The sequence below is a fragment of the Catharus ustulatus genome, chromosome 2 (genome assembly GCF_009819885.2).
Source record: "Catharus ustulatus isolate bCatUst1 chromosome 2, bCatUst1.pri.v2, whole genome shotgun sequence".
Taxonomy (NCBI): Eukaryota; Metazoa; Chordata; class Aves; order Passeriformes; family Turdidae; genus Catharus; species Catharus ustulatus.
In genome coordinates, this window is record NC_046222.1 from 43,590,391 (window position 1) to 43,617,493 (window position 27,103).

Genomic DNA, 27,103 nt, shown 5'->3' on the forward strand with positions numbered 1-27,103 from the left:
ACATGCACCTTTAGCAGGAGTTTCATATGACCTTATCAATGTATTTCAAGAAGTATGAGTTTAACTCTCATTACACCAATGAAAGCAGTTATCCCTTGAATTAAAGATGTAGTTGTAAATTTAAGTATCCTCCCTGAGAGATGAATAAGTATGAAGTATTTTATAGTGAGAAAGCATTACTAATTTAGGTAGGTTTTAGTGAGAAAATGTTAATAATTTAGGTAGGTTTTTATTACATTTCAGTATTGCTTTTGTGTTTCATATTTGGTATTTTTAAAAATATTTTTAAAAAAAATATATATTTTGTCTAATAATACTGCTATAACAGTCCTAGGTGAAATGTGCAGATGTTTCCATCAAAAATATACAGAAAAAATGTTCTGAAAAAATCTTTCGTGGTCAGAAAGCAAGATTTAAACAAAGACTGCTTTCATAAAATACCTAAATGTTCACCAACTAGAAAACTAATCTATCTGGTACCTTAGAAAAAGTGCTTTATATTTTACAATATCACTTCTGTTTCCTTTCCTTAACTCCCATTTTTAGGTACGAGCAAAATTCACAGTTGATGATCACAGTCATTACCTTTTTACACCATGTATTCTTACTCAGTGGGTTCTTGGTTTATTCAGATACAATTTAGAAGGTGGTAAGTCATTTACTTAGTTTTCATTAATAAAGTAGTTCTAAAATAGCTTAGATTATTATTGATGTCAGTCTTTCTGTTGGCTCCACATTGATCTTTTTAAACTATGAATTGTCTGTAACTCAATAGAGGGAAAAAATGCCTGACAGTTAATTCCATAAGAGTAAACAAGTTTTAAAAAATCCAGTTATGTTTTAAAATATGTGTGCCAGCTATTTATGGTTTAAGGGAAGTTAGTAGATTGAGACTGTTTTCTTACTATGGGAACTTGAACTGTGCCTCCTAGTCTTCACTTTTTTATTCTGTGGGTTTTTTTTGTTTTGTATTGGGTTTTTTTTGAACATATGTGTTGTTTTCTGGATTCCCAGAGCCTTGCCTCTCATGCTTGTCATGCTGTACCTGGTTGTAAAAAACTGGTTTATACACATACTTTATTGCCTGCTTTCTAATATTGTTTTGTCTCTGAATTTAGTATTATTACTATATCATGAGCAATTACTCATTATGTTTTAGTTCTTACATTAATTAGAAGGTTGCATAGAGGGCTGCTTAAAGAGAATAAAAGATATAAGAATGCTGTGCTCCCTTCGCACTTATTTTCTGGGACCATGAGATGGTAAATGCAGCTTGAATGATGTCAGAAAAGCTGCACTGACAATCAGTGAATGGGTAATCTCAGCTCATTTAAGGACTTCTTACTGTTGAAATATGCATGTGCTTTTCCAGTGATAAACAACAAAACTCATTATTTACACACCTTCCTTTTTACTTTTGTGAGGAATATTTAAGATTTGGAGTCTCTAGTGGCGTTTTCTAATACAGACTGTTTTGGAGATTTATTGTTATTTTAGTATATTTGTTATCAGTCTTTCTCTTCCCATTTAAAAATGTCTTCTGGATTTTTTTGGTTTCATTGCCTGGAAAACTGACTTTTAATTTTAACTTTGTGTGCAATACCTTGTTCATTTTTGTTAGAAGCTGACATTTGTTTTAACAGAGAGAACTTACTTTAATAGAATATATAATTTTATCCTGTCTCGATCCATAAAGAAATTATTAAGAAGCACTTCATAATGTTTACTTTTTCTCTTATTTCTTCCTTACCGATGCTCTCCTGATGGTATGTAATTTCTCTTGCTCATTTTCAATTTCATATTTTAAAGTGGAAATTTTAAAATTTATTGTAAATATATAAAATTAATTCTCTCCTTAAATTTTGTAGATTCATTGATACAAACTCCAGACTTTGTATTGGAAGTTCTTGCTTATGAAGCACGTCGCTTGTTCCGTGACAGGATTGTTGGCATGAAGGAACTTCAAGTATTTGATAACATTTTGAGCAAAGTGTTTCAAGGTGACTGGGGCTCAGATGTTCTGGACAATATGGCAGGTAAGCCATTTGAAGCATATCACACAAATTTGAAATACTTGTTTAAGAAGTGCCTAGTCAAGTTAGATAGCATGAGTTGAACACCTAAAGTTTCAATTTTTTCCTTTTTTTTCCACAGATGCTTTTTATGTAACCTGGGGAGCTTGTCAAGAGGCATTCATCAGACCAGGCCAGGCACTACCAGCACATGGGAGGCCACTTGGCAGACTAAACTCAACAGATCTGAAAGATGTTATTCAAAAAGTGAGACATGAATAAAGAATATACATAGCAAGGGTTTACAGCAATGATTCTAGACAGTTTTGGCAAAGAGCAACATGCAAGCAACCAGATTTATGGTGGGGGCTGCCTCTTGTTCAGAGAATCACCTTTTGCATTTGGTGAAGCACGAGAAGACTTGTGATGTTATATGGCAGGCAGTAGGAAGTATCATGTAACAAGGTTATGTTAATGAAAGGACATCAGTGCAGTTGCTGCTGATTTACAACATTTTGATGAACCAACATTTTGAGAAACATTTATGTCCACGTATATTTGTGTATTGTTCGAGTACCTAAGGTTTTTTAAAAAATTATTTGTTTTTCAATTTGCAATAAGGTAACATAGTTTTTGTTTGAAGAAATGCAAATGGACTATTTGGAGATTTGGCATGCTTTTAAGAATAAAGTACAAAAAGTGAGCTTGATGAGGAAATGCAAACATTTTAACTCTTTTAGGCTATCTGATTTTTAGGATTAGAGTTTTGAGACTGTCACCCTTAGTCATAGTATTTGATGGATTGCCCTTGCAGATGGGAATTTACTCCCTCTCTTTAAGTGCCAACTTGTGACCGATACACTGTATGGGAAATGGTGAAATTCAATGGCCTCAGTAAGCAGGGAGTTTGTTGGTTTTGTTTTTTTTTTCTGATTGCACGATTACATTGGGCTTCCAAGATGAGGTTTTAAGAAGCATAACAAGGTCATAATTTAATCATAAGATCTTTTGTTGTGAATGTTTCACTAAGAACTTCCATAATCTGCAATTATGCAGCAATTAGGTGCCTAAAATACTCTCCTGAGTTATTAATTAATCTGTAGTCAGAGACACAGCTCAGACTTTGTTCTGGTCCATTATTCAATTTTAATTAGTTCAGTGGTAGATTCCTATTTCAATATATCAAAGACTTCCAGGGTATTCTGGTGCTGGGCTTAGTGGGGTATGTTCATTGCTGATAGATTTGTTACTCATAAAGGGTATGTGAGGTATCTAAATTCTGTTACAAAAATAATTTTTTTTGAATACCAGTGTGGTCTGTTAAGCTTTTAAGCCCTTCTTTTCTAGACATTTAAATATTGGATGTTTGTATATCTCACTGCTTTTATTTATTATTAGTGATCAGATTATTTTTTCTTTAATAGGGTATCATTCATTATGGACGGGATAAAAAAGAGATAGATATTTTACTGTTCCACGAAGTCCTCAGTTCTATGTCCAAAGTGGACAGAGTGCTGAGTTTTCCTGGAGGATCACTTCTTTTGGCAGGACGGAGTGGTGTAGGTCGTCGGACTGTTACCTCTTTAGTTAGTCATATGCATGGAGCTGTGCTGATTACTCCCAAAATTTCCAGAGGCTATCAGCTGAAGCAGTTCAAAAGTGATCTAAAATATGTAAGTCATTCAGTTTCTTCTATTTTGTAATGCTGTAGGTGTATGTTAAAGGAAAAAAAAAGAATATGAGAATTTTGAAGGACACAAAAGGTTGTGTAAAAGAGGTGTTTTAAGAGAAGAAAAATGACAGTGTAAATAAAACAAATGATTTTTTAGAAGTTCTCACTTTAGATGTGTATACTGTTCTTTACAGCAACTAACTGAAACTCCACTTTCTGGAAAACCAGAGCTCTTTTTGATTGTTGTAGAACTTATAAATATGAAGTTTATGTGAATATTGGAAAAGCTTTTTCATGTATATATTTCCATTTTCATGTATAGTTTCTCATTACCTTCAGCAATGCTAAAGAAAATTCTAGATCTATGCGTACACAGAAGTGATACAGTTCTATCATTGAGCCATATACCTAAATATACCCTATGAAGGAGTCAGTTTTAATTATTTTTTCATTGTTAAGCTGTATATCTAGGTAAATTGTTCTTTACATTCTGCATATCTAGGTAAAATGTTCTTTGTATTTGGTATCTCTTTTAACTGAATCACCTGGAAATCTTTTGTAAGTATATAATAGTGTAGATGCTGTGGAGAAAATACGTATGTAATATGTAGTCAAGGTAAGATTATGATCCTTGTTGGTCCCTTCCAGCTCAGGATATTGTATGATTATCGTTCTCTTCTCAGCAATACACTGAGATTTGAATGTATCCCTGCTTCTAGGTGATGGAGCTTGCAGGCATTGAAGCACAGCAGGTGGTGTTGCTGCTTGAAGACTATCAGTTTGTTCATTCCACTTTTCTGGAGATGGTGAACAGTTTACTGTCTTCAGGTGAGTCAAGTCCAAAGAGATCATGGTACTACTTTTACTACACAGACTTAGCTCAATGAGGCAGAATTAGATGATGTTTTCTAACGTTATGTCTCTATCAGAAGGTTTGGTTAGCTTTCTAAGCTGTTTTAATTGGAGTACTTGTATGTAAGAACCTGACTCAGGTTTCACTTAGTTGTCCTTTAATTAATCCTATAGTACAGGTGCTTTCACTTCCTCTAATTCATTTCAAAACAGTTCTTAATAGCAGTGTAATAGCAAAATGAAAATGCATTCTACTCTACAACTTTCCTTTTATAATAAAACCAAAAATTGAGGGGTTTCCAATGCTTTACTGGGTTGTATAGACTGAGTCCTTTAATTAAATGGTCACCATTGAGCAAAGCTCACTGTTCTGAAGGTAGTGAGATAATAAATAACAATAAAAAATAACAAAAGTCACTTTATTTTACTCTCCAGCTTTGTTCCTGGATCAGAGAGAGGATCATTGAAGGACTGAGTCAAAGTTGCTAAATGATTTTTTTGGAACTGCTGTAGTTTAAGAGCTGATTAATAAGAGCACCAGATTTTCCTGTCTCTCAGGTGCTACCCCAAATCTACTTACAGCATCAGATTTTCATCATCAAGTGTTAAAACTTAATGTCTGAGTATCTAGACAACTACTCACTGTCATGTTCCTGAGTCCTGGTGTATGACAGTTTGTTTTGATTTGTTTTGTATGCAGTACTGGGTCACTGTCTTTGGGTAGATTTGAAAGAGCTTTTTTCAAAGATATTTCAGCAATATAACAGTAGACTGTTAAATAGAATCATTGTTATTTTTTTGTTTTCATGATGTCATGAAAAGAATGATTAAGTATGTGGGATGATACAGAAGTATAGAGGTGAATACTATGAAATTTGAATTCTCTATACAGAGGATTCAAGGAAAGCCATCAAATTAATTGAAAGAATTATAGTGTATTTTATCTGACTTAAATTCATTCTTGAAATAGGAGAAGTTCCTGGGCTGTATAAAATAGAAGAATTAGAACCATTGCTATCTCCTCTGAAGGATCAAGCTTCACAAGATGGATTTACAGGACCAATTTTCAACTATTTCACATACCGTATGTCAACAGAGTTATAATTTATAATTTACTATGAAGTTTAAAAAGTGGTATAATAATGGAAAAATAATTTCTAACATGGTCTTTTTATTGTGTGCAGTTTTAACTATGAGTTAGCTATTAAATAGCAGGCAGGAATAATATTTGTGATATTTGAGGGCACAGAATCCTCAACTTAAAATTTATTTTTCTGCCTGAAATTTTGAATTAATGAATGTTTTAAAAATTTTATGAAATCTGCTGTTGAAATTAATTAGAAGGAAGAAAGCTTTAGTTTGTATTATTTTCTGGTTGGTATAGGTTTATATATATCTATTAACAGAGATTTCTTCTATTTGTCAATTATACCAAAAAATCACTTTGGATTCTGAGTAATTATAAGCAAGTACTAAATAAGGTTCTACTTAGAAACATTCCTGTCCTAGTGTGATTTGATGTTATAGGCTCTTTTTGTTCTGAAATAACCTTGTGATTAGTATTTGAAAGAGAGTAAATTATGTTGTATTTACAATAAATCTATCATAATGTAGTCAGATTGTTATGTATTAAAAATTGTTACATTTTCTTAGGGATCCAACAAAATCTGCATGTTGTCTTGATCATGGATTCTACCAATTCAAATTTTACGATAAACTGTGAAAGTAATCCAGCACTGTATAAGAAATGTCAGGTTTTATGGATGGAAACCTGGTCAGAAGACAGTATGAAAAAGGTAAGTTGCATTAATTGTGAGTTACTTAAATTAGTATCTCTAAATATAACTGAGCTCTGGTGAGTAAGGTCAAGATATTTAAAGTTGTGAAGGAATAATTATCACTGTACTTATTTAATCCCTTTGTACTACAAAGATGGAAAATTCTGCAGAACAGTTAAGTATTATTAGCATTGTTATTTTACCAGTAACACTATGTTTTGTTCTCTCTGTGGGCTGACTTGAACAATATGCTGACTACTACGACTCTGATCAAACACAGCATTTAAGAGCAAAATACAGACTGAAAGCAAAATGTTAAAGGCAATTGTTTGGGGTTTTGGTGTCAGGCTGGCCTGAAGGGGTGACTTCTGTGAGAGGCTGCCAGAAGCTTCCCCCATGTCAGGTGGAATTAGGGCCAGCTGGCTGCAAGAGGGATGTGCTACTGGCCAAGGCTGAGCCCAACAGCATTGGTGGCACTGCCTCTGGGATAACATTTAACAAGTGGAAAGAAGTTACTGTGCAGGAGCAACTGCAGCCAGAGAGAGGAGTGATAAAACATGAGAGAAACAGCCCTGCAGACTCCAGGGTCAGTGCAGAAGGAGGGGCAGGAGGTGCTCTGGGTGAGATTCAGAGCTGAGATTCCCCTGCAGCCTGTGGTGCAGAACATGGGGAAGCAGCGGTGTCCCTACAGCTCATGGAAGTCCATAGTGGAGCAGAGATCCACCTGCAGCTTTTGGAGAGCCCCGTGCTGAAGCAGGTAGAAGCACCTGAAGGAATCTGTGACCCCATGGGAAGCCCATGCACTTATATGCATGTGATTATCACACAGAGAAACACAAATAGAACCCCTAAGCACTAACACAGCACCAGCACAGCATTGCCATCATCTCGTTCTGCTCTCTGAGTGATCTCAGTGAAGGTCAATTAGTGGGTAATATGTACATGGGCAGAATGTGCATTAAGACTGTCTTATTTCCTCTTGAATTATATATGCTTTTAAAGCTTCTACATTTGTGCTATTGTTAGGTCCTGTGTGAATTACTTGCTCCTTCTTACACTTCTTCACTTGAGAGAATAGGAAGTAATCAATGACAATGGAAAGCAGAATTTATTTTTCTAATGGTAGAAGTATCCTGTAGATTCCTTATTCTGACTAAGTGTATCATTTTCAGTCTTTTCAGAAGAGAAACTAGATTGAAGGTTTGTATTTTTTTATTTTAACTCAAATTGTCATTGTTTGTAATTTTCATGCAAAAAACCATGTTGTTGTTTTAGATACCTGAAATGCTTCTGTGTGATTTAGATGAACAAGAAAAGACAGGAAAAACACATAAAGAAGTTAAGAAAAAACATTCAGGTAATATTTAGGTAGACCTACTAGTTATTATTCTTGTTATTAAACACTTTATCCTGTGTTGGGCATAGATACTTTTGAGTATGTGTTTATTAACATATTCATAGACTTTGGTGTTGTTCACGTGGCAGGCATTTTGCACAAGGGAGCATTAGTTTGGAACATACATCCTGGTTGATCAAGTAGTCTCTTCTGTCACAAGCAGTCACTGTGTATTTTCAATTTTATAAGCTGATTTAGCTGTATCTTGTTTTGGTCAGTGTCTTCCTTCTGTGTGGATCTTATTTCACAGCCTGACAATCTGATGTTTTGAAAGTTTTTCAGTTTATATATTTAAATATTCTTTTCATAGAACTGCATTTAACTTTATTAATTTCAAAAACTTCTTTCTTTTAAGTAATGCCCCTTTTTCAGAATAATTAGTTTTTATCATAAAACTTCAAATTTAGTCATGTTCAAAATAGTGTCTCAAATATGATCTAGGAGACCAGTGCCAGCACTCAGTTGCAGAATACTACTTTTAGGCACTTTCTGTAAAAGCAGCACTTAGAGGTCACGGAACCAACAGAATATGAAATGGTAAGTGGATCACTTGGAGTTTCTTGTTTTCCATAGATTTTTAATAGGCCAGTCAGAATACTGGCCAAAAAATAGTACTTGGTGTTCACATTACCATCCCTCTTTATTCTACATTATCGTAATTAATTTAGGCTGCAGTACTTATTAGAGGCATTCATTTAAATGTCGATATGCTCTAGCAATTTTTTTTCTTTTGTAGGGTAATGCAGTTTATTTTACAGTATCTTTGGGCTTCTTTTGAGGAACTGTTCAACAAACTGAATGGCAGAAGAACGTTTTAGTTTGCCTGTTGTCAGAGATAAGGGAGAAGACAAAAACACATGAGCTTTATTTCTAAAACAGTCCAAGTATTTTAAAATTCATTTTTTGTGGAGTTAGTTTCTTATATGATTATCCCTCAGTAGTCTGCAATTAATTTTGCTGGCTTTTCTAAACATCAAACAATTTCAGTGTACTTCTTTCTGAGAAATAGGCATTTCAAAGGTAATTACATGTTGTTTCCCTGAGAGTACTTTATAAAAGCATAGTCTTTGTGCTGTTTTGAATACTCTTAATTCACATCTTGAAAAGCAAGCACATTCTGTTGCTTTTTCTTAGTTATTTTAATGTGAGATAAAATTCAGTATAATTTTATCTGTGTAACAAATGGTATCGTGCAGGTGAGACTGATTTTCTGAAGTCATTTTTGGCAATCCACGAATCGTGTAAAATATACGGAGCAACACCTAGCAGGTATATGACATTCCTTCATGTTTACAGTACCATCAATAACAGTAAAAGAAGAGAGCTAATAAAAAGGCAGAACCACTTGCAGGTATGTGTTCAAAACACTTAACATATGGCTTTTCAGTATATTCTTGTGTTAATGAGCTGTAGCTAACATGGCTATGTGATGTGTCCTCTACTGCTCATGCTGTGGTTTCGGGAGAGAAATAGTATCAATCTTAATGCTCTTCTCTGTTCAAGTGCCTGAAAGAATGAAAAGTGGTTTTCTTTTTTTTGTTAATTTTTTATTTTTATTAATTTTTGTTAATGTTTTTCAAATATATCTTGAAATATTGGTATTATATAATTAGCATAAAGTAAACAATGTAGAAAGTGTGAGTAAAGAAAATAATTAATCCGAAACATAAATGAGACTTTATTTTATATATCTATATTTTTTAGAGAGCATAAAATATGTAGAAGTCAGATAATCTATTTTGTTTCATTTAGTTTCATTTTTATTGATTTGCTTTTAGGGGAGATTTAGTTACATTGAGTTAATATCAGTTAACTGAAATGCTATTGAATTTTTGGGAAAAAAGATTATTTGCTAGTTGTTGTTTCATTTAATGTTTATTATTTTGAGAATTTTTTAAAATCTTCTTGAGGTAGTAATAGATCTTAGAATGACACTTCTACAACTGCCTGATCTCATTTTTAGCGTAAATAATATCAAGAAATTGTGAAAATTAAAAAATAAAAAGGAAAATTAGTCTAAATTACTCATAGTTTGTCCATACTATTTGTAGCAAACTTTCATTTAAATTCACTTAAAATTTGTTGCTAAATATCTCCTTCCTGTAAACTTTTATAGGCAGGTGTTTCAAAGCTGAATGAAGCAAAAGCTCTGGTAGATGAGCTGAACAAGAAAGCTGGAGAACAAAGCATTTTACTCAAAATGAAGCAGGATGAAGCTGATGCTGCTCTTCAAGAAATTACAGTGTCTATGCAGGTGGTGTATACAATCACATCAGAAGTGAGGGGGAGGGAAAAAAAAGCTGTTTTTCTGTCTTTGGTCTCTGTAACTGCCTGTGTTTTGTATTCTTTTCAACGTTACAAAACCTGATGCGTTTACAAGAACTTGCCTGAGGGAAGGTGTGAACCCAGATGCTTGAATAAAGTTGCAACAGGACAGAAGTCTGTGCAATTTAAATCAGAGTAGAACTGGTTGATTAAGAAGAGATCAGTGCCAAGATTTGTACCTGAGTAGTATTCACTGTTGTAGTTTAAGTCTGTCTGAAAGTTTTCCTAGAACTTTGTAAATCCAAACGGATCAGTTTTATGTTTATCCCAAACAGGCTATTTCAACCACATACATAGAAGTAGCGCTATTTTAGGTAACAAATACCAAAAATTAAATTTTTCATCTATTAGAAAGTATGTATTTCATGAGGTCTTGTTCTCAGAAGTTAACCTCAGAGAAGGTTTGATACCTCTACATTCATCACTCTTTAAATTTTTATTCTTCAGCTCAGAAATAGGCTTTTTTTTCAAAATTCTGTTTTTATTTAGTAGTGTTTTCTCAGTCAAGTAAAATAATTGTGTAGACAATAAGTCTCTACATTGATACTTCCTGGAATTATAAATGTAGGATAAGCTGTAAGGAGTCTGCTGTCAGTGCACTACTGTTTTTCTTGTTACTGGTTTAATCTGGTCTGTCTGAAGCTCGATGTCAAAGATATTCTCTGTATGCAGTAGAGTACATGTCTGCTCTTCCAAACAATTTATTTCACAGGGCTTTAAAGGTGCTTAGCTTCCCATCTTCATAAGTGTATTCCTGTTGGCAGCTTTTAGGACTTTTAGGCTCTCTCTGTCTGTAGTACATAGATTTGAATAACGAAGATTGGCTTGGGGTGTTGATGATTTCAGTTTTAAATCTGTGTCTACTGTTTTCCAGTAGAGTTACAGGTATGTGGCTAGCACATATTACACTGCAGGAGAAAATCAAAGACTATACCAAAAGCAATGACATACCATGGCCACACTGACCCCAGAAAAATTACAGTGGAAGTCTGATTATTTAGATTAGCATAAAGTATTGGTGCCCTCTAACATTTTAATGTCACTTCAGGTGATCTAGCTTATATAACAGAAGGAGCTCTAATACATACAGACTCTTTTAATCTCCTTTTAGAGAAAAGCTTTTGACCTACAACTGAATGTTAAGGTTTTCTTATTCAGAACAATCATTCAGTACATGTTCATTTACATGAAATGTCTAATCTAGTTTTATGTAGCTAACGTTTTATGAATTTGAATGTAATCTTCAATAGTATGCTGATCTGTAACTTGGGTTAAGTGCTCAGAGGATTATTGTTATTTTAAGATTTTCTCCACTTTTATGCATGTGTTACCATCTGCTACAACTTCAACTCAGCTTGACGATTGCTGGTGATGATAATGTGTTATATACTGGAAAAACACAAACTCTGTGCTCCGTTGTCTTGTATCTTTTAGGTGATCTGAGCCTAAAATATTAGTATTTTATTTTATACATTTATCCTGAATGGATAAAAGACATGTATGGTCCTTTCTACTGTGGTGTTTTATGCTAGATATTAATTGTTGTACTGAAGTGTTTAGGATTCCTGGAGATGGCTGATAGCTACTGTCTGCCTGTAGGTACAGGTACAAATCCAGAAAAAAACAAAACAAACCCAAACAATTTACAATATACATGTAGGACACAAGACATTTATCCTTACAGACAGATTGGTACAAAATTACAAGAAACCATACCATAATTAGTAATTTTAGGCTAATAAGCTGTAATTCCAATACAACTTCTGCTTTTATGAGTATGATAGAAAAAGAATGTTTTAATGGTGTTGTGAAGGGAATTGAAATAGAAATGTGATCAGGACAATGACAGGAAAATGGTACTTTAAAATATAGTAAGAATGTTACAGAGGCTGTCACTTATGCTTTTAGAGAAAGGCTGACATCTTGATAAGGAATGGAAAATCCAAGCAAAGGGAAAAAAAAGTCATAATGAGCCTCAAAGATAGAGGTACAGATCTGGTCTGTGGTAAAGAAAAAGAATGACACAGAGTAAAAGTAAATTATGCTTATTCCATATAGTCTATTTACTTAACCAACGTGCTTAATATCAAATAGACTCAGCTATTTTATTGTAATTGGTATTGTGCAAATTATAGTGAAGAACAAAAGAAATAAGAGACCTAAAGGAATAAAATCTGTGTAAATTTGCAAACTAAAGGAATTAATTTTTTTTTTCAGAATGCTAGTGAGCAAAAAGCAGAAATGGAAAAAATAAAGCACCGAATAGCAGAAGAGGCTGCAGAAATAGAACAAAGGAAAAAAAAAATTGAAGATGAACTGAAAGAGGTTCAGGTAAGAGCTGATAAGGAGAAGTAATATTCTGCAGTCTGATTTTATCTGACTTGCATCCTGCTGTGCAAAATGGTTTTGCAGAATTTATTCCTGCAATTCTTAAATTTTACTCTAAATTATTTTGATATCAAAGCTTTTATGCATTACAAAGCAGTATTCCATGTGGCAAATGTAAATTCTGGCATTTGTGTTCTGTTAGATAGTAGTTAGTAGAGAAAGAATTTCCAAGCCAAATCTTGCCTTCACCTGCTATTTCTATGCTACCATGCTCTACAGCTGAGTTCTGCTGATTTTATGTAATATTTTTCAATTACTGATATCTTACGCAGACCAACTACATTACTTTGCCTTGATCAAGGTGGTAATATAGGGCTTGGTACTGTCAGCTGAATGGAAATAGTTTAGTGAGAGATAATTTACAGTCATTACTAAATCCTGAAAAGTGTATAGCCTGATGATGCTACAGTGAACTGCTTGTTCAAGAGATTTTACAGCTCTTAAGCATCAGTTTTTTTGGGAGGTATGTCTGTTCAGTCATTCCTTTTAGTCTGTATTTTTCATACTATGCATTTTAAGTTTACACTAAAGACTAAGAAAACAGTACGCCAGCTTATTTTTTTCCTTTTAAATGTCATAGGTATCAAGGAATTACGTCATTGTATTGAAAGTGACATAGAACCACAGGATTAAATTCTGTGGTCTTTGATAAATATGAAGTATGTGCAAGGTGTGCACAGTCTTTAATGATAATCTGTTACTTTCTTTCGTTTTCTGGCTATTTTGTTGCTTGGTTGATAAGGGTGAAGGATTTGTTTAACTACTGGAAATAGAAAGCTTTTGTGACCTGTGCTTTTATGGATGTTTGTTTACAAAGAGTTCCCCAGTCATCCCTAAAATAGTATTTATCATCACTATTAAAAGATACCTGTATCACAATGTTAGGATTATATTATGCTGTTTTATGTAGAAGCATACTTATTATCACTTAGTAAATACAAAGGCAATTTTTTAGTAACTTGTAAATATGAATCTGCATCAATGGTAGTTTTTTAGGTAATAAAAAGAAAAAGAAATTGTATGAAAACTGGAACGGGAAATACTCAATTTCTCATATCCTCATCTCTCTTTTTAATGTGTTTTCATGTTTTAAGCCATTGGTTAATGAAGCTAAATTAGCTGTTGGCAATATAAAACCAGAGGCTTTGTTAGAAATCCGGTCCCTACGAATGCCCCCTGACATAATCAGAGACATTCTAGAGGGAGTTCTGCGGCTGATGGGGATTTTTGATACATCATGGGTGAGCATGAAGAGGTGAGAATTTTATTTAACCTTTAAAATTAAACATTAATTTGCAATATGAATTACTTTCTGTTGTATTCAGAAATCTTGAGCTCAGAATTCCTTGGTTTCATATGGAAATAACCTTTTTAACCTTTTTTAACCTTCCTCTTTACTTAGTTATTTAATTCTTTTTACAGTTTCTTGGCCAAAAGAAGTGTAAGGGAGGACATAGGATCATTTGATGCCCGTAATATTCCAAAAGAAATACGAGAGAGTGTTGAAGAGCTTCTTTCTAAAAACAGAGCATCTTTTGATCCAAAGGTAATTCCTGATTGTGTTACGTAAAATGAAAACAAAAAAAGACCAAAAGAAAAGATGTGATTACCTGGTTTGCCAGCATAATTTTTAAGATGAAACTTAAGTTAGAGGAAAAGTGATGAATTCTGCTTACAGAATTTGTCAGTGTGAACAGATCAAGCTGTAGCAGACATTACTCTGTTGCATACTGCCTCCTAAAGTGAGAATTCGATTGGTGAGTGAGAAGGGGTGTGGGGTAAGAACTCATTATGGAGTTGAGTAATTAAGATTTTTCTACTCCTATGAAGTAAAACTCAGACCAAGGAATTATAACTGGCTCCTTTGGTGTCCTCGTAGCAGTAAGAGCCTTATAAATCATTCATTGATTTAAAACTTGTTAATTTCAGTTTAGCTTCACAGTTGTAAAAATACCCACTGTGGTTTTTATACATGGATTGATGACTTTCAGTATAATCTTGGTAACAATTTAAAAGATTAGTTCATTAGAAGAGTTGGCTCATTAGCATGTTTAAGTTGATAACTAGAATATCTGTTGCGGTTACTTATCTTGTGTTTATCTCTTCTATATTATACTTCAAGGACTTTCTTGTAACAACTTTTCTTGTACTGAATTTTTCAGAATGCTAAACGAGCCAGTGCTGCAGCTGCTCCATTAGCAGCTTGGGTGAATGCCAACATCCAGTATTCCCATGTCCTAGAACGAATTCAGCCTTTGGAAAAAGAAAAGGCTGACTTGGAAGCGTAAGTTGGACTCAATTACAAAATCAGTGTTTTTAATTCCAATGGTGTGGGTGAAACTGAATCTGCCAAGGAGGAATCTGAGTATGAGGAAAGGCTTCTTTACTTGAGGGTGACAGAGTGCTAGAAAAAGCTGCCAGAGAGGTTGAGGACTCTTCTCTTCTGATATCAAAACTGTGCCTGGACACACGATCCTGCTTTAGCTGAAGGGTTGGACTAGATGATCTCCAGAGGTAATTTCCAACCCTAACCCTTCTGTGATTCTATGTGAATTGAAGTTTATTAAAAATAGAAAAGAAGTAACATTTAGAGGTCATAAAACTACATACTGAGACAGAAAAAGTAAGTGTACAATAGTTTATTTTTCCTGGGAGCTGCGCCTTGGGTGTTTTTTTGACAATCGTGAGTTTCCTGTCTCAGCTGAATACTGTCAGGGAGAAATTAGCATCACAGGTATCCTTAAAATGTATTCTCCCAGTGAAACCCATGGTATTTTATGAGATATACAGTTCCTCTTTTTCAGTCATGTACCAAGCATTATCAGTTTCTCCTTAGGATCAGAAAGATAACACAATGTCCTATGACCATCCATAACCATAGGAATCTGTACTGATTGTTTTTCCAGGTCTTAAATTTCTGTATTAGAAGAATGGGGTGTTTGATTTCCATTTAACAAACTATGTGAAGAGAACTACTCAAAGCTTTTACCTGTGAAAATATATATTTCAATATAAAACACAACAAAGAACATCTTTGAACTATCTCTATGTAAATTACTTTCCTGTTATATTTACTCTTTTTTTTGTCCTTTGGGTCCATAATCTTAAAATAAATGTTACATTTTTATAGTAATCTCAAGAAAACTGAAGACAGGAAACAGAGGTTAGAGGATCTTCTGAACTCTGTTGGTCAAAAAGTATTGGAACTGAAAGACAAGTAAGTTACATTTGTTTATTGCAAGATATAAATAAAAAACATTGATGATTTTACAGTAAGAATAATGAATTTTATCTAAGGAAATGTAACTTCCTGTGCTGCAAGATATTTGCGTCAGAATTAGTGATGCTTAGGCTGTCTGTACTCTCAGTGGAGATAAATACTATTAGATTACAGTTCATCCCCTTGATCAGATGAAATAAATGCTCCTTAAAAGTACGTGTTTCTCACTACTGGCTGTGCTGGTGGCCTTTTTTATAGACATTGTAGATGTCAAAGGTAAACAGTATGTTTATCACCTTCTGAATCAGAGAGGACTTCAACGACTCCTTAGGACTTTGGAAGCATTCCTATGCAAAACTTCTACTGATCACAGCTTGAAGAGAGGCAGTTCTATTTCTTTTAGGGTGGCCTACTTTTCTGGCAGTTAGCTAGTTAGCTATCTCCTTTTTTCTTAGCCTCTTATCAAGTACATGACTCACAGAGGCATAAAAGTAGGCCTGGTAAACGTTTTTACTTTCTCCAAATTCTGTTTAATACAAGTTTTTTAGTTTACCGTTGTTATTATGCACTTAGTATAGGAGATACTTTGCAACCTGACCTATGTACATATTACTAAAAGTCTAAATCTTGAATTCTTGTAAATCAACTATACAGTGATTTCCTAGATTAATTAAATGCTACATACTGGAGTTAAATATAGTAATTTATGTACCATATATTATATATTTCTAAAGTAGTATATTATTTTGAATTGGTGGTTTAAATGTATTAATTATTTTAAATATTAATCAAACTACTTAGATATTGAACAGTATGAAATAACACTAAAACCATGCCTGTTTTTTTGGGCATGTTCTTCCTTCATATTAGTTTACAAAATAGACTACTGTGAATTGGAGTCATCCATGTAAATAATAATATTCTTTTTAAAACATTTAATAGATAAAATTTGCCAAATAGTTACAAATGTATGGTGTGGCATTGAGCCTGCTCTTGTCCTGACTAGGTGCATAGCAAAACTCCACACAATCACCAAAATTGTCAGGCTGTTTAAGTAGAGGAAGGAATGATTTTCAGACATTATAGTCTTCATTTCAAATCGGTTTTTAAATCTCACCTGTTCATCTATCTAAATTTTGTTGGCTAAAAGTCTAACAAGCCCATCTGCCACTTAGAAGCAGAAGGTGTGAAAAGAACTACTGCAGTTGTCTTCTTTGTTAAAAAAAAGGCGAAGCATTCATTACAAATTCAATCAATTAAACTTTCTTAAAAATAGTTGTTCCTAAGTTTTGTAGTTCATGATAGCAATTACAAAGAGTATTTGGTTTACAGGTTCCAGAACAGAACAACAGAAGCAGCAAAACTTGAAGCAGAGCTAAGTAAAGCTCAGAAAACATTGAAAGCTGCAGAGGTACTGATAAATCAACTCGATAGAGAGCACAAAAGATGGAGTGCTCAGGTTAGTGAAATTTTTTATAAGTACATCTTATAGCTGAGAATTTGAAAATAGTTTTTGCATTGCATGAAGAATGTGAGTTACTGCCATTCTGCATGTCTCCCAGTGCACATTTTTAAATTTATCATTAGGAAATAAAGCTTTCTTTTTTTCTGAAACTTCATTTTACTTCACTGTACTTATAACCTTGCTACCAAATATGTAAAAATCCCCCAGTATTTAATAGAAAACATACAAAATTCTGTGCTGGTATTCATCCTAAGAATATAATTCTTATGATGGCTCGACATGTCAGCAGTTGGACTCTCCAACCTGCGATACAACCAAAAGGGACAGATTTTAAACAATTACAGTCTGTAATTAAAATAAAAGGTCGATATAGGTATACCCAAAATGTTGGGTTGCTTTTGAAGTCTTCACTTAAATGCTTGAAACTTTTCTGCTACTGAAGTAGGGAAGGTAAGCATATCTTATTTGCTCAAATGATATATTTGAGAGAAACTGGCAAGTCTTTGGAGACACAGGCCCTTCTAGAGTCTGAAAAAAAATGAAAATCTGAAGATACATATAAGCTGAAAATAACTGTCACCTCCAGAAAGTACTAAGTAACTTTCATAGGTATCATAAGTCAGAAGAAATCTTCATGCAGGAATACATGATTCTGTGTCTCCACTGATACTGGAAAAAACCTCAACAATTAGACTAAGTTCCTGCATTTTGGAGAAGCAAAGTTAAGGTTAGGTGAATCCTTCTTGTAGGTGGACCACCATGTGTAGGTGGAAAATATTGGAAGATTTTTCTCTGAAAGTAGCTTTACAGCTTTTCCATCTGCTGTGGTAAGGATTTGATATATTTGAACCCCAGTGTTTGAATGCCTCTAAAAGTGATTCCTCACAGTTTTTCATCTCGGTACATTAGAAAATTTAGACTATCTACTATTGGTGTGTTTTAGACTAAACTGGCAGATAGATTAATTAGGAACTCACCCCATAATGAAGACAGTAAAAAGGCAGTATTTGTCTCCCTTTAAAGTAAGGAGGAAGCAATAAAATGTTGCCTTTATTTTGTGTATCAGCATTTCTTTTTAATATCAATTTGATTAAAGTAAAAGTGACAGCACTTTGAAAGTCACGTATAATGTTGACACCCTGTACTTTTCTTCAAAATACTGGAAAATTTCAAAACAGAGATGATTTAGTACAGCTAAATTATTTTAAGATATTTGATGAATTTATTATATCATGTAAATGTGCAGTGAATAACAGTAGGTATAATAGTTGCATATAGTATTTATTATCTGTGTACATATTTTAAGTTATACTTACAGCCAAACTGTGATTAGGAACAAGTATTTCTTACCTTTCTTACTGTAATACCATTTATCCATTTGCTTATAAGTTGAACTGTTCATCAAATTCATGGATTTGTATCAGCTACATTATCAGAAATATCTGCATACTCTAGCCCAGAGCTGAAAGGAATTTTTCCCATACCTCTGTGTGTCTTAGCTAGGCATAAATACCTGAAATGCAAGAAGAGAAACTGTCTCAACTGTGTTACCAATGGCCGACAAACTTAATTCTGAAATTTTAGTAACTGATGAGATGTATTAATGCAGTTTTTGTTTGCAAAACACCTATACATGCTGTACTTCTTTTTTTGAAGGTGTCAGAGATAACAGATGACCTGGCTAGATTGCCTAAAAGAGCTCAGTTAGCAGCTGCATTTATTACATATCTGTCTGCTGCTCCTGAGGATCAGAGGAAAAACAGCTTGGATGAATGGACCAAATCAGCAGGCCTTGAAAGTAATTTTGTGTGTGTGTATATGTCAGTGTCTGTGTCAAAGTAATTAAGCTTGATTGAAGAAGTGAGAAATGCCAGTGAGTTCTAATGAACAGTCTCAATTGTCTTTGTACTCTCAAATGAGCAGAGACATTTTCTTACTCAATAAATATTTCTACATACCGACAGACAATTTCTTAGATCCATTCTATGATATTATTAAGATGATAAATATTTATAAATAATTGTATCTTTACAGTCCTTGCTTAAAAAAAAAAGTTTACAAACATGAATGTCTTCACATTAAGGGTTGTAAATTTGCCAGTACTTTCTGAATGCTTCTGCATTTTCAGTAATCATTTTTATCTGTGTGTTGGCAAAACTATAAAATATTTCTGTGACATCAGCTACTTATTAATACTAAGTTCAATAAAAACATACAATAATAGATTAAAGGGAAATGTACAGACTTGCACGCTATTAATACACAAAGTTTGTGTTCTGTATAGGCTGGTAAATGCTTTTAGATTATGCAGACTGTAAATTTTTACACTTTCATTTGTCAGACTTCGATTTACGGCGGTTCCTGTGTACAGAAAGTGAGGAGTTAATCTGGAAAAGTGAAGGTTTGCCTTCAGATGACCTTTCAATAGAAAATGCTCTTGTCATCTTGCAGGTAAATTTGCTTTTTTGTCTTGGATGTATTTAAATTTTTACAAATTTCAATAACATGGCAACTTGAAATATTTCATTTGTGTTTTTTATTGACATCACAGAGCACACACACACACACTCAGAAATAAATACATATGTAACAATGGATTTTTTGTAGCAGAAGGAAAAAAACCACTGTTGAAGAAATTACATTTTTTCACTTTTGCTCTTACTGTTTTATTCCATATCAGTCTATTCAGGCTTAAAGTGTAAATAGTCATTAACACCAATACAACTAGTAGAAGATTATATCCTATACATGTTCACTTTGGCATATAATTGCTATTACTTTTTTTTCTCAGAAAAAGGAAAAGGCTATATGCAGATAACTTTCAAGACATATATCTATATATATTTATGTATATAACTATCTAATAATACTTGACAGAAGAAAAGATTCAGTTTTTTCATATATATAGATATGTATAATACATAACATATGATTATGTATGTCATATTCTATTCATTTATTAGATCTACTAACAAATAAATATTTAATGGCATGAGGAGAATCTACATTTACTACAAATTATTTACTTAAATGATTTATTGATTCAAATTAGTTACTGATTTTTCTCAGTTTGATTAAAAAGCTTTTAAATAAACCCTCTTGTACCGTTAAAACTGCTTATATGCTACAATAAAACCTTTTAAAAATCTTTTTCATTAATTTAATAGATTGAGCTCTTAAAAATCTTGTGGTGTGCAAAGAGCTTTTTGAAGCATTCAATCAGGTCAAATAATTTTCCTTGTGTACGTCCTGATAAAGCTGAAATTGGACATGGTATTTTACTAGTGCGATCTGCAGTTCTCAGCCTTCTGTGCTGAACATCTTATGATGCTGTAACTCAATCTAATAAAAGCCCCAACCTTGGAAATTCTTTTCTATCAGACTGAACCAGAGAATTATTAAAAATATATGTTTAAGCCTTCAGCAAGTTCACTGATACAAACTGAGAGACCTGGCTACTGCACCAAGAAGATCTGATGGCTGGAGCATGTCTGCTGTTAGGATTGGCTGGGAGAGCTGGGGTTGTACAGCCTGGAGAAGAGAAGGCTTTGGGGATATCTCACTGTGGCCTTTCAGAACTTAAAGAGGACTTAGAGAAAAGAGGGAGAACAAGACTCTGCATGGGCAGATAGTAAGAGGAGAAGGAAGAATGGTTATAAACTAAACAAGGAAAGATTTAGATTATATGTTAGGAAACAATTCTTTACTTGGAATGTAGTGAGGCACTGACACAAGCTGTCTAGAGAAGCCATGGATACCCCATCCCTGGAAGTGCTCAAAGTCAGGTTGGATGGGACTATGGGCAACCTGATCTAGTGAGTAACATCCCTGCCCTTTGCAGGGGTGTGGGAACTAGATGATATTTAAGGGACTTTCCACCCCAAGCAATTCTATGACTCTCTGTCATAGACATGAGTCTCTCTCATGACTGTGAGTCTGATACCCAAGAGGGTAAAGTGTCCTTGACAGACTGGAGAAATGGGCTGACAGGAGCCTCATGAAGTTCAGGAAGGGGAATTACACAGTCCTGCACCTGGGTACTATCAACCATGTACCAACACATGCTGAGGACCAGCCATTTGCAAAGCAGATTTGCAGGTCCTGATGGACACCAGGGAGTTCATGAGACAATATGGCCTTTGCCAAGGAGAAGGCCAGTGGTATCCTGGACAGCTCTGGTATTGGCAGCAGGTCAAAGGAGGTCATTCCTCCCCTTCCCTTAGCAGTGGAGAGGCCACACATGGAATCCTGGATCCAGTTGTGTGATCCTCAGCACAAAAGAGATGTGGATGTACTGGAGAGAGTTGAGAGTAGCTTTGGGCCTGCAAAGTACAGTAATTTTACGACTATAAGGCGCACACTTTTGACTAAAATTTTGGTCCGAACCTGGAAGTGTGCCTTATAGCCGGTGCACCTTATATAATGTACAAAGTTGCGAAATTTGGCAAGCCGGCAGTGCGAGCCGTGAGGGGAGGTGGTGCCATGGGAGCGCTGAGCCGCGAGAGGGGGCGGGAGCGGGCAGCTGCGGCCAGCAGGAGCCGGAGAGGGAGAAAGGGAGCAGGCAACCCTGTGCCACCCTGAGCGACCCCGAGCCACCCCGAGCCTCCGGCGGCCCTGAGCCGCCCTGAACCTCAGCAACCGCTCACCCCGAGCCGTGGCTGCCTGAAACTGTGACAACCGCAAGCTGCGGCCGCCTCAAGCCCCACCTCGCCAGCCGGGGGCGGGTGGGAGTGCCGGGCCCCGCAGACAGGGAGGGCGTTTGGGGCTGCGTTTAGAGGCTACACCAATCTGTGAAAAATGTTTGCAAATTGAACACCTGCCAGTAAACTCCACGATTGCGGGATTCTGTTACTAATTCGTTACTTTGTTGCGCGCGGCACAGATCTTTGCAGCAAAAAAAAAGTGCGCCTTATAGTCTGGTGTACCTTATATAATGTACAAAGTTGCGAAATTTGCTGACTCCCGGAGGTGCGCCTTATAGTCCGGTGCGCCTTATGGGCATGAAATTACTGTACTTGTATTCACGATTGTTTCTAAAATGCCTTGAGGTCCAACCCCGGAGGTATTGTACCTTTGCCCACCAGAGGAAGAAAAAGGAAAACTAATAACTCTTCTAAGTTTAACAGTTGTGAATAACAAAAGCTGTAGATTATACTCTTTGAATAGAGGCTCCTATTCTTAAGAGAAGGTGAAGAAATGCCTAACGTCAGCAGGACAAACATCTGAGAATTTTGGATTTGGATACTCTCCTTTTTTTTTAAAGAAGAGATAAAATGAAAGACACAAATTTCCTAGTCTGTTATTCTCTAAACAGTTTGTTAATTGAAAAGGATTTAAAAATATATATTTTATTAGTTTGGGGAAATAAAATGTATTGCAGTTTTATTCTTAAAATAGATTTTAGTAAATATCTTCGTATTTTTTTTTTCCTAGAGTAAAGTTTGCCCATTTTTGATAGACCCTTCTTTCCGGGCTACTGAATGGTTGAAGACACATTTGAAGGAATCACGTTTGGAAGTTATTAATCAACAGGTGCAGTAGTTGCTCTTGGTCTTTTATGTTTGAACTTTCTTTATTCTAATTATACAAAGTAGTTTTCAAAGGTGTGGGGGGTCTTCTGTGTACTTGCAGTTGCAGTTCACTGGACTTCAGGAATATATTTACACTTAATTCCCTGTGATTGGTGTGTTGTATTATCTACATTGGAAAGAGTAAATCTCATTTCAGTTTGAGATTAAGGTACCAGAATTCATTGTGTTCCCGTAACTGTTTACCTGAGTAGCAAGGTGCGGCTCAGTTGCGCACACACAGGCAGGCATCTGGTGCTACTCAGAAGTCCCTTATTGAATTCCACATGGCCTCATAAGATTGCTTCAACAGCATGTAGGTCTTGCACAGGTCCCTGCTGGCTCTGTGGAACCCTTGTAGGTAACATATCTTTGGGTCATTGATTGTCCTGCTAGCTGATTGTCCTGATTATCTTTTAGCCTCTTGTCAATATTGTCCAGGATCTCTATTGCCTAATGGGATTGTAAGCATCACATGCTTGTTTAAATACCTGTTTGCAACAAAAGACTGCATGTGGACCTCATAATAATGTGAATCCTCTGCTTGGCTCAGTTTTGAGACATAGCTATATATTAAAATTTGAGATATGAGACATGGCCAGGACTTCCAGGTGCACCTGGCGGACATAACAGTGAACCTGCTCTCTTCTGACGCAGCACTTGAAGATCGAGGCATGTTAAATAGGTATTTTTGATCAGTAGATCAAGTTTATTTAAACTAAACATTTGTGGCTAAATCCTGAAATATCATATACCTCTAATAGGATTTTTCATCTATACTACTGATTTTTAGATTTGGACTATATAGGTGTAATGCCTTCCTACTCATTGTGAAGTGATTGAATTTTTCACAAAAAGCATGAATCAAAGTAATGTATTTCTATTTATCCAGGACACCAATTTTCTAACTTCTCTTGAGCTGGCAGTGAGATTTGGGAAGACACTTATTATACAAGAAATGGATGGAGTGGAACCTGTACTTTACCCATTGCTAAGAAAAGATCTTATTGCTCAAGGTAAATCACCATGATCTTTGCAAATGCATACTCATAACTTTTGTAGTTTAGATCTATTTGTATAAAATTTGATTTTTCTGAAAGCATGAATATCGTGTAGTTTTTTTCCTCTGTAGTATTAACCTGCTCCTAACACTTCAGTGCATGAAATATGTTGGAAATACTTTCTTATTTAGTAAGTGGAAAACTATTGAAAGTATTACTTTTTTAAATTGAAGTTAAAATAACATGCTTTTGTACTCTTAAAAAATTAAATTTTAAGTTAATTTGTGATGATTTCTAATACATAGTTTTAATTGGAAACTTGGGCCTTAAAAAAACCAGAAGTTACACAACTGTTAGTGGAGTTAGAAATCAAAGGTTTCAAATGTTGGAGTTCCTGGTTAAAGAGATCAGCAAAATTGTGGATTTTGGTGGAGTCCCTTAACCAGTGCAAGAAAAGCAAAAAACCACAATCTTTAGGTTTTTCAAAATAGTATCTCTGTTTTGGACAGATAACGTGTTCTACCTAACATTTGTCTGACTGCTTTGGACTTGATTACTTTAATTTTTTTTTTATTATGAAAAGTTGTGATAAATGAATTATAATTATGCAAGTATCTCAACATGAATTCTGTTGAATTATGTTACATATTTTGAAGTTATATCAAGAGAACTTGGTGAATTAAAAAATACAGCAATGTGTGTTTTAAGTACTTTATAAATTACAGAAACTAAAATAGATTTGCATTATCCTTTGTAATTGTATTTCTACCTCAAGTGATAATTCCTCAGCATGTACCATGATCTATGCCTGTAATTTACTGTATGAACTTTGGGTACTGAAAATAGCTCAAGACTTTTTTTTTGCTGTCTTTTCTTCTACTATTGAATCTAATAATGTGTAGGATAGCAGTAATTATTCAAATGTAAGTACATGCTAAAAAAAATCAAATACCCTAGGATTCATATATACATTTATCACCAATATAAGAAAGATCTGTTTAGGGAAAAGAAAGTGTTATTTTAAATCAGTCTTCTATTACAGATGCAGTTGCTTGTTTATTCTCATTAAAAGAATGGCACCAAAGGGATTTCAGGGATCTGTGGAGGGTCAGGTAGAACACTCTAACAACTTTTTTTTTGGCCCTCTAGCTTCAGCTGAATTTTGGAGAGCTAATGAGATATGGTATGAAAGATGAGTGTGTCTGCAGACCTGTGGAGAAAGCAGATTAAATTTAAATATACTAGTTTGTTCAGAAAAATTGCTCATAACACTCAGACATCCTCTTTTGCTTTTTAATGAGCTATGCTAATGCTAGGTCTGTGCAGGTCCAGACTAAAGAGCTGTTGTTGGAAAAGGAAGAATGGGTCACTATTTAAATCTTTTTCATCATTTTCCAAGCAGGCATGCACTCCTTCTTTTTGTCAAAATGTGGGTGTGGGGATCTGTCTGCATTATTTTGCTTGTGATGACTGTGCATCTCTTCATTACTTGGAATGAAATGCTAAGAAAAAATGTGAGCATATATACTGCAGTAAATTTGCCTTTGTACAGCTTCCATTTTCTGTTTGACTTTTTTACAACATAGTCTTAAAATTTATTCTGATCTTTGGCATAGAAGCAAAATTGGTATGTGATTTTCATCTTTACCAATGTTTTAACAAGAGATTTATGTTTCTGATCTGCATTCAATACTAAAAATAGAGAAGCACCTAAGTATGCCATCTTCCAAGTTTTCTGGAATGGAAATTTTCACTTTTCATCTTATCATTCTGTTTTTATTTGTTTTTCAGTATCAGGGGGCAAAATCTCGCTCTAATCATGTCATTGTCTGAGTCCATTCTTTTCTAACCCTGCTAGACTGGAAACCTGTTATGGAAGAGGGGTTGGGGGAGGGGGCTGTACATGTAGTTTTCTTCTGTAGCAGGCATATTGAGAAATATTAGGAGTTTAAATACAACTGAAACCATGACATCAGTTATATAATAAATCTCTTATTTCTTTCACAATATGATTAAGTTAAATGTATTTATTATATTTATTTTATTTATTTTATATTCATCTTCTGTGGTGTTTTTTCTCCTATTCGTGGTCTGAAGATTCAAAAAGTTGATAGTATTACTTTTACTTCAAGTGCATTTTTTGTCCTTTATGCTTTGTGTTCTGGGTAAGGATAAATAAACTTACTATTCTTACTATGTAATTTCCTATATTATTTCAGTGCTAGTACTTTTTTATCTCTAACAATGCAGGTTAGGACGTGCTCTTCAAATTTTTTGAATTTGTATTTTTTTCCAATCAATTTATAAATAAATATTGTAAAATATATTTTGATCTATTGGTTATAAAGTATTAGAATATTCCAATCACAATGAGTATAGCATCTGCTTGTTATTTACAGGACCCCGTTACGCCGTACAAATAGGTGAAAAAATGATCGATTATAATGAAGAGTTCCGTCTTTTTCTATCAACAAGGAACCCAAATCCCTTCATTCCACCTGATGCTTCTTCTATTGTTACAGAAGTAAACTTTACCACGACAGCAAGTGGCTTAAGAGGACAGGTAGGCATTTAGAATAAAACCAGTGTATGTACAGAGAACGTGCATAGCTGCATGTAGCATCTGGAATAAGCCCTATGGTGCAGTTTGCCTTAATGGTTATGGAGGTATTTTTGAGCTCACAAATATAAATAGTAAATTTTTTTGGAACCAAGGAGTGAGTCTGGTAGAGAAAATGAAAATGTCCTCATTGACTTCAGTTGCAACAGATTAATTACTAAGCTTTTGCTTTCTGTTCAAGATGCATTTATGGTACCATGGAAACATTTCTGTTATAGCTGTCCAGTGTCCTACTTAGAGAGCAATGTTGGTATCATCAAGATACTTTGTGCACAGAAAAAATGTAATGAAACCAAAATACTGTGTATTTTATTTCCTTTAAAATGATAGTAGCTTTTGAGGTTTTCTCTATAGTCTAGGAATCAAAATGTAACATACAAGTGAAAGAAAGAAAAAAAAGAAGAGAGATCAATTAAAGGGAGATAATCCCCTCTTTATTTGGTATGAAACTAGTTTTTCTATGCTAACAAGAGGCTTAGAATGGGATGTAGGTAAGAAAGATGTAATTCAAAATGTCAAGCATAAATAACCATATGGATTTCCTCCTTCCTCTGGAGATATGGAATTGGCATCATACCATGTACCCATGAAAACTGATCCATCTTGAGGTGGAAATGCAGAAAAAACTTTGTTTTCTCTCTTGGTTTTTATAGCTTTTGGCTTTAACAATTCAGCATGAAAAGCCTGATTTGGAAGAGCAGAAAACGAAGCTGTTACAACAGGAAGAAGATAAGAAGATACAGTTAGCTAAACTGGAGGATTCTCTTTTGGAGGTAAAACAAATTTACCTCTTTAATATCTGTTAGA

The 27,103-nt window shown here is 34.6% G+C and overlaps 1 protein-coding gene across 2 annotated transcripts in view; it reads left to right on the top strand.

Moving 5' to 3' along the window:
- Window positions 1–27,103, top strand: part of DYNC2H1 (dynein cytoplasmic 2 heavy chain 1) — a 154,930-nt gene that overhangs the window by 40,216 nt on the left and 87,611 nt on the right. Inside the window, exons 46-67 of one of the 2 annotated variants that reach the window (XM_033051487.2) lie at window positions 547–649; window positions 1,869–2,036; window positions 2,155–2,279; window positions 3,437–3,685; window positions 4,404–4,512; window positions 5,507–5,620; window positions 6,190–6,332; window positions 7,590–7,671; window positions 8,907–9,061; window positions 9,827–9,964; window positions 12,253–12,366; window positions 13,518–13,678; window positions 13,846–13,969; window positions 14,586–14,707; window positions 15,554–15,640; window positions 16,976–17,102; window positions 18,765–18,906; window positions 19,450–19,559; window positions 22,542–22,640; window positions 23,568–23,691; window positions 26,076–26,239; window positions 26,950–27,069. In XM_033051487.2, coding sequence (XP_032907378.1) covers window positions 547–649; window positions 1,869–2,036; window positions 2,155–2,279; window positions 3,437–3,685; window positions 4,404–4,512; window positions 5,507–5,620; window positions 6,190–6,332; window positions 7,590–7,671; window positions 8,907–9,061; window positions 9,827–9,964; window positions 12,253–12,366; window positions 13,518–13,678; window positions 13,846–13,969; window positions 14,586–14,707; window positions 15,554–15,640; window positions 16,976–17,102; window positions 18,765–18,906; window positions 19,450–19,559; window positions 22,542–22,640; window positions 23,568–23,691; window positions 26,076–26,239; window positions 26,950–27,069 — 2,880 coding nt within the window. The remainder of the gene's footprint in view (window positions 1–546; window positions 650–1,868; window positions 2,037–2,154; window positions 2,280–3,436; window positions 3,686–4,403; window positions 4,513–5,506; window positions 5,621–6,189; window positions 6,333–7,589; window positions 7,672–8,906; window positions 9,062–9,826; window positions 9,965–12,252; window positions 12,367–13,517; window positions 13,679–13,845; window positions 13,970–14,585; window positions 14,708–15,553; window positions 15,641–16,975; window positions 17,103–18,764; window positions 18,907–19,449; window positions 19,560–22,541; window positions 22,641–23,567; window positions 23,692–26,075; window positions 26,240–26,949; window positions 27,070–27,103) is intronic. The other variant, XM_033051488.2, reaches the window with a different exon arrangement.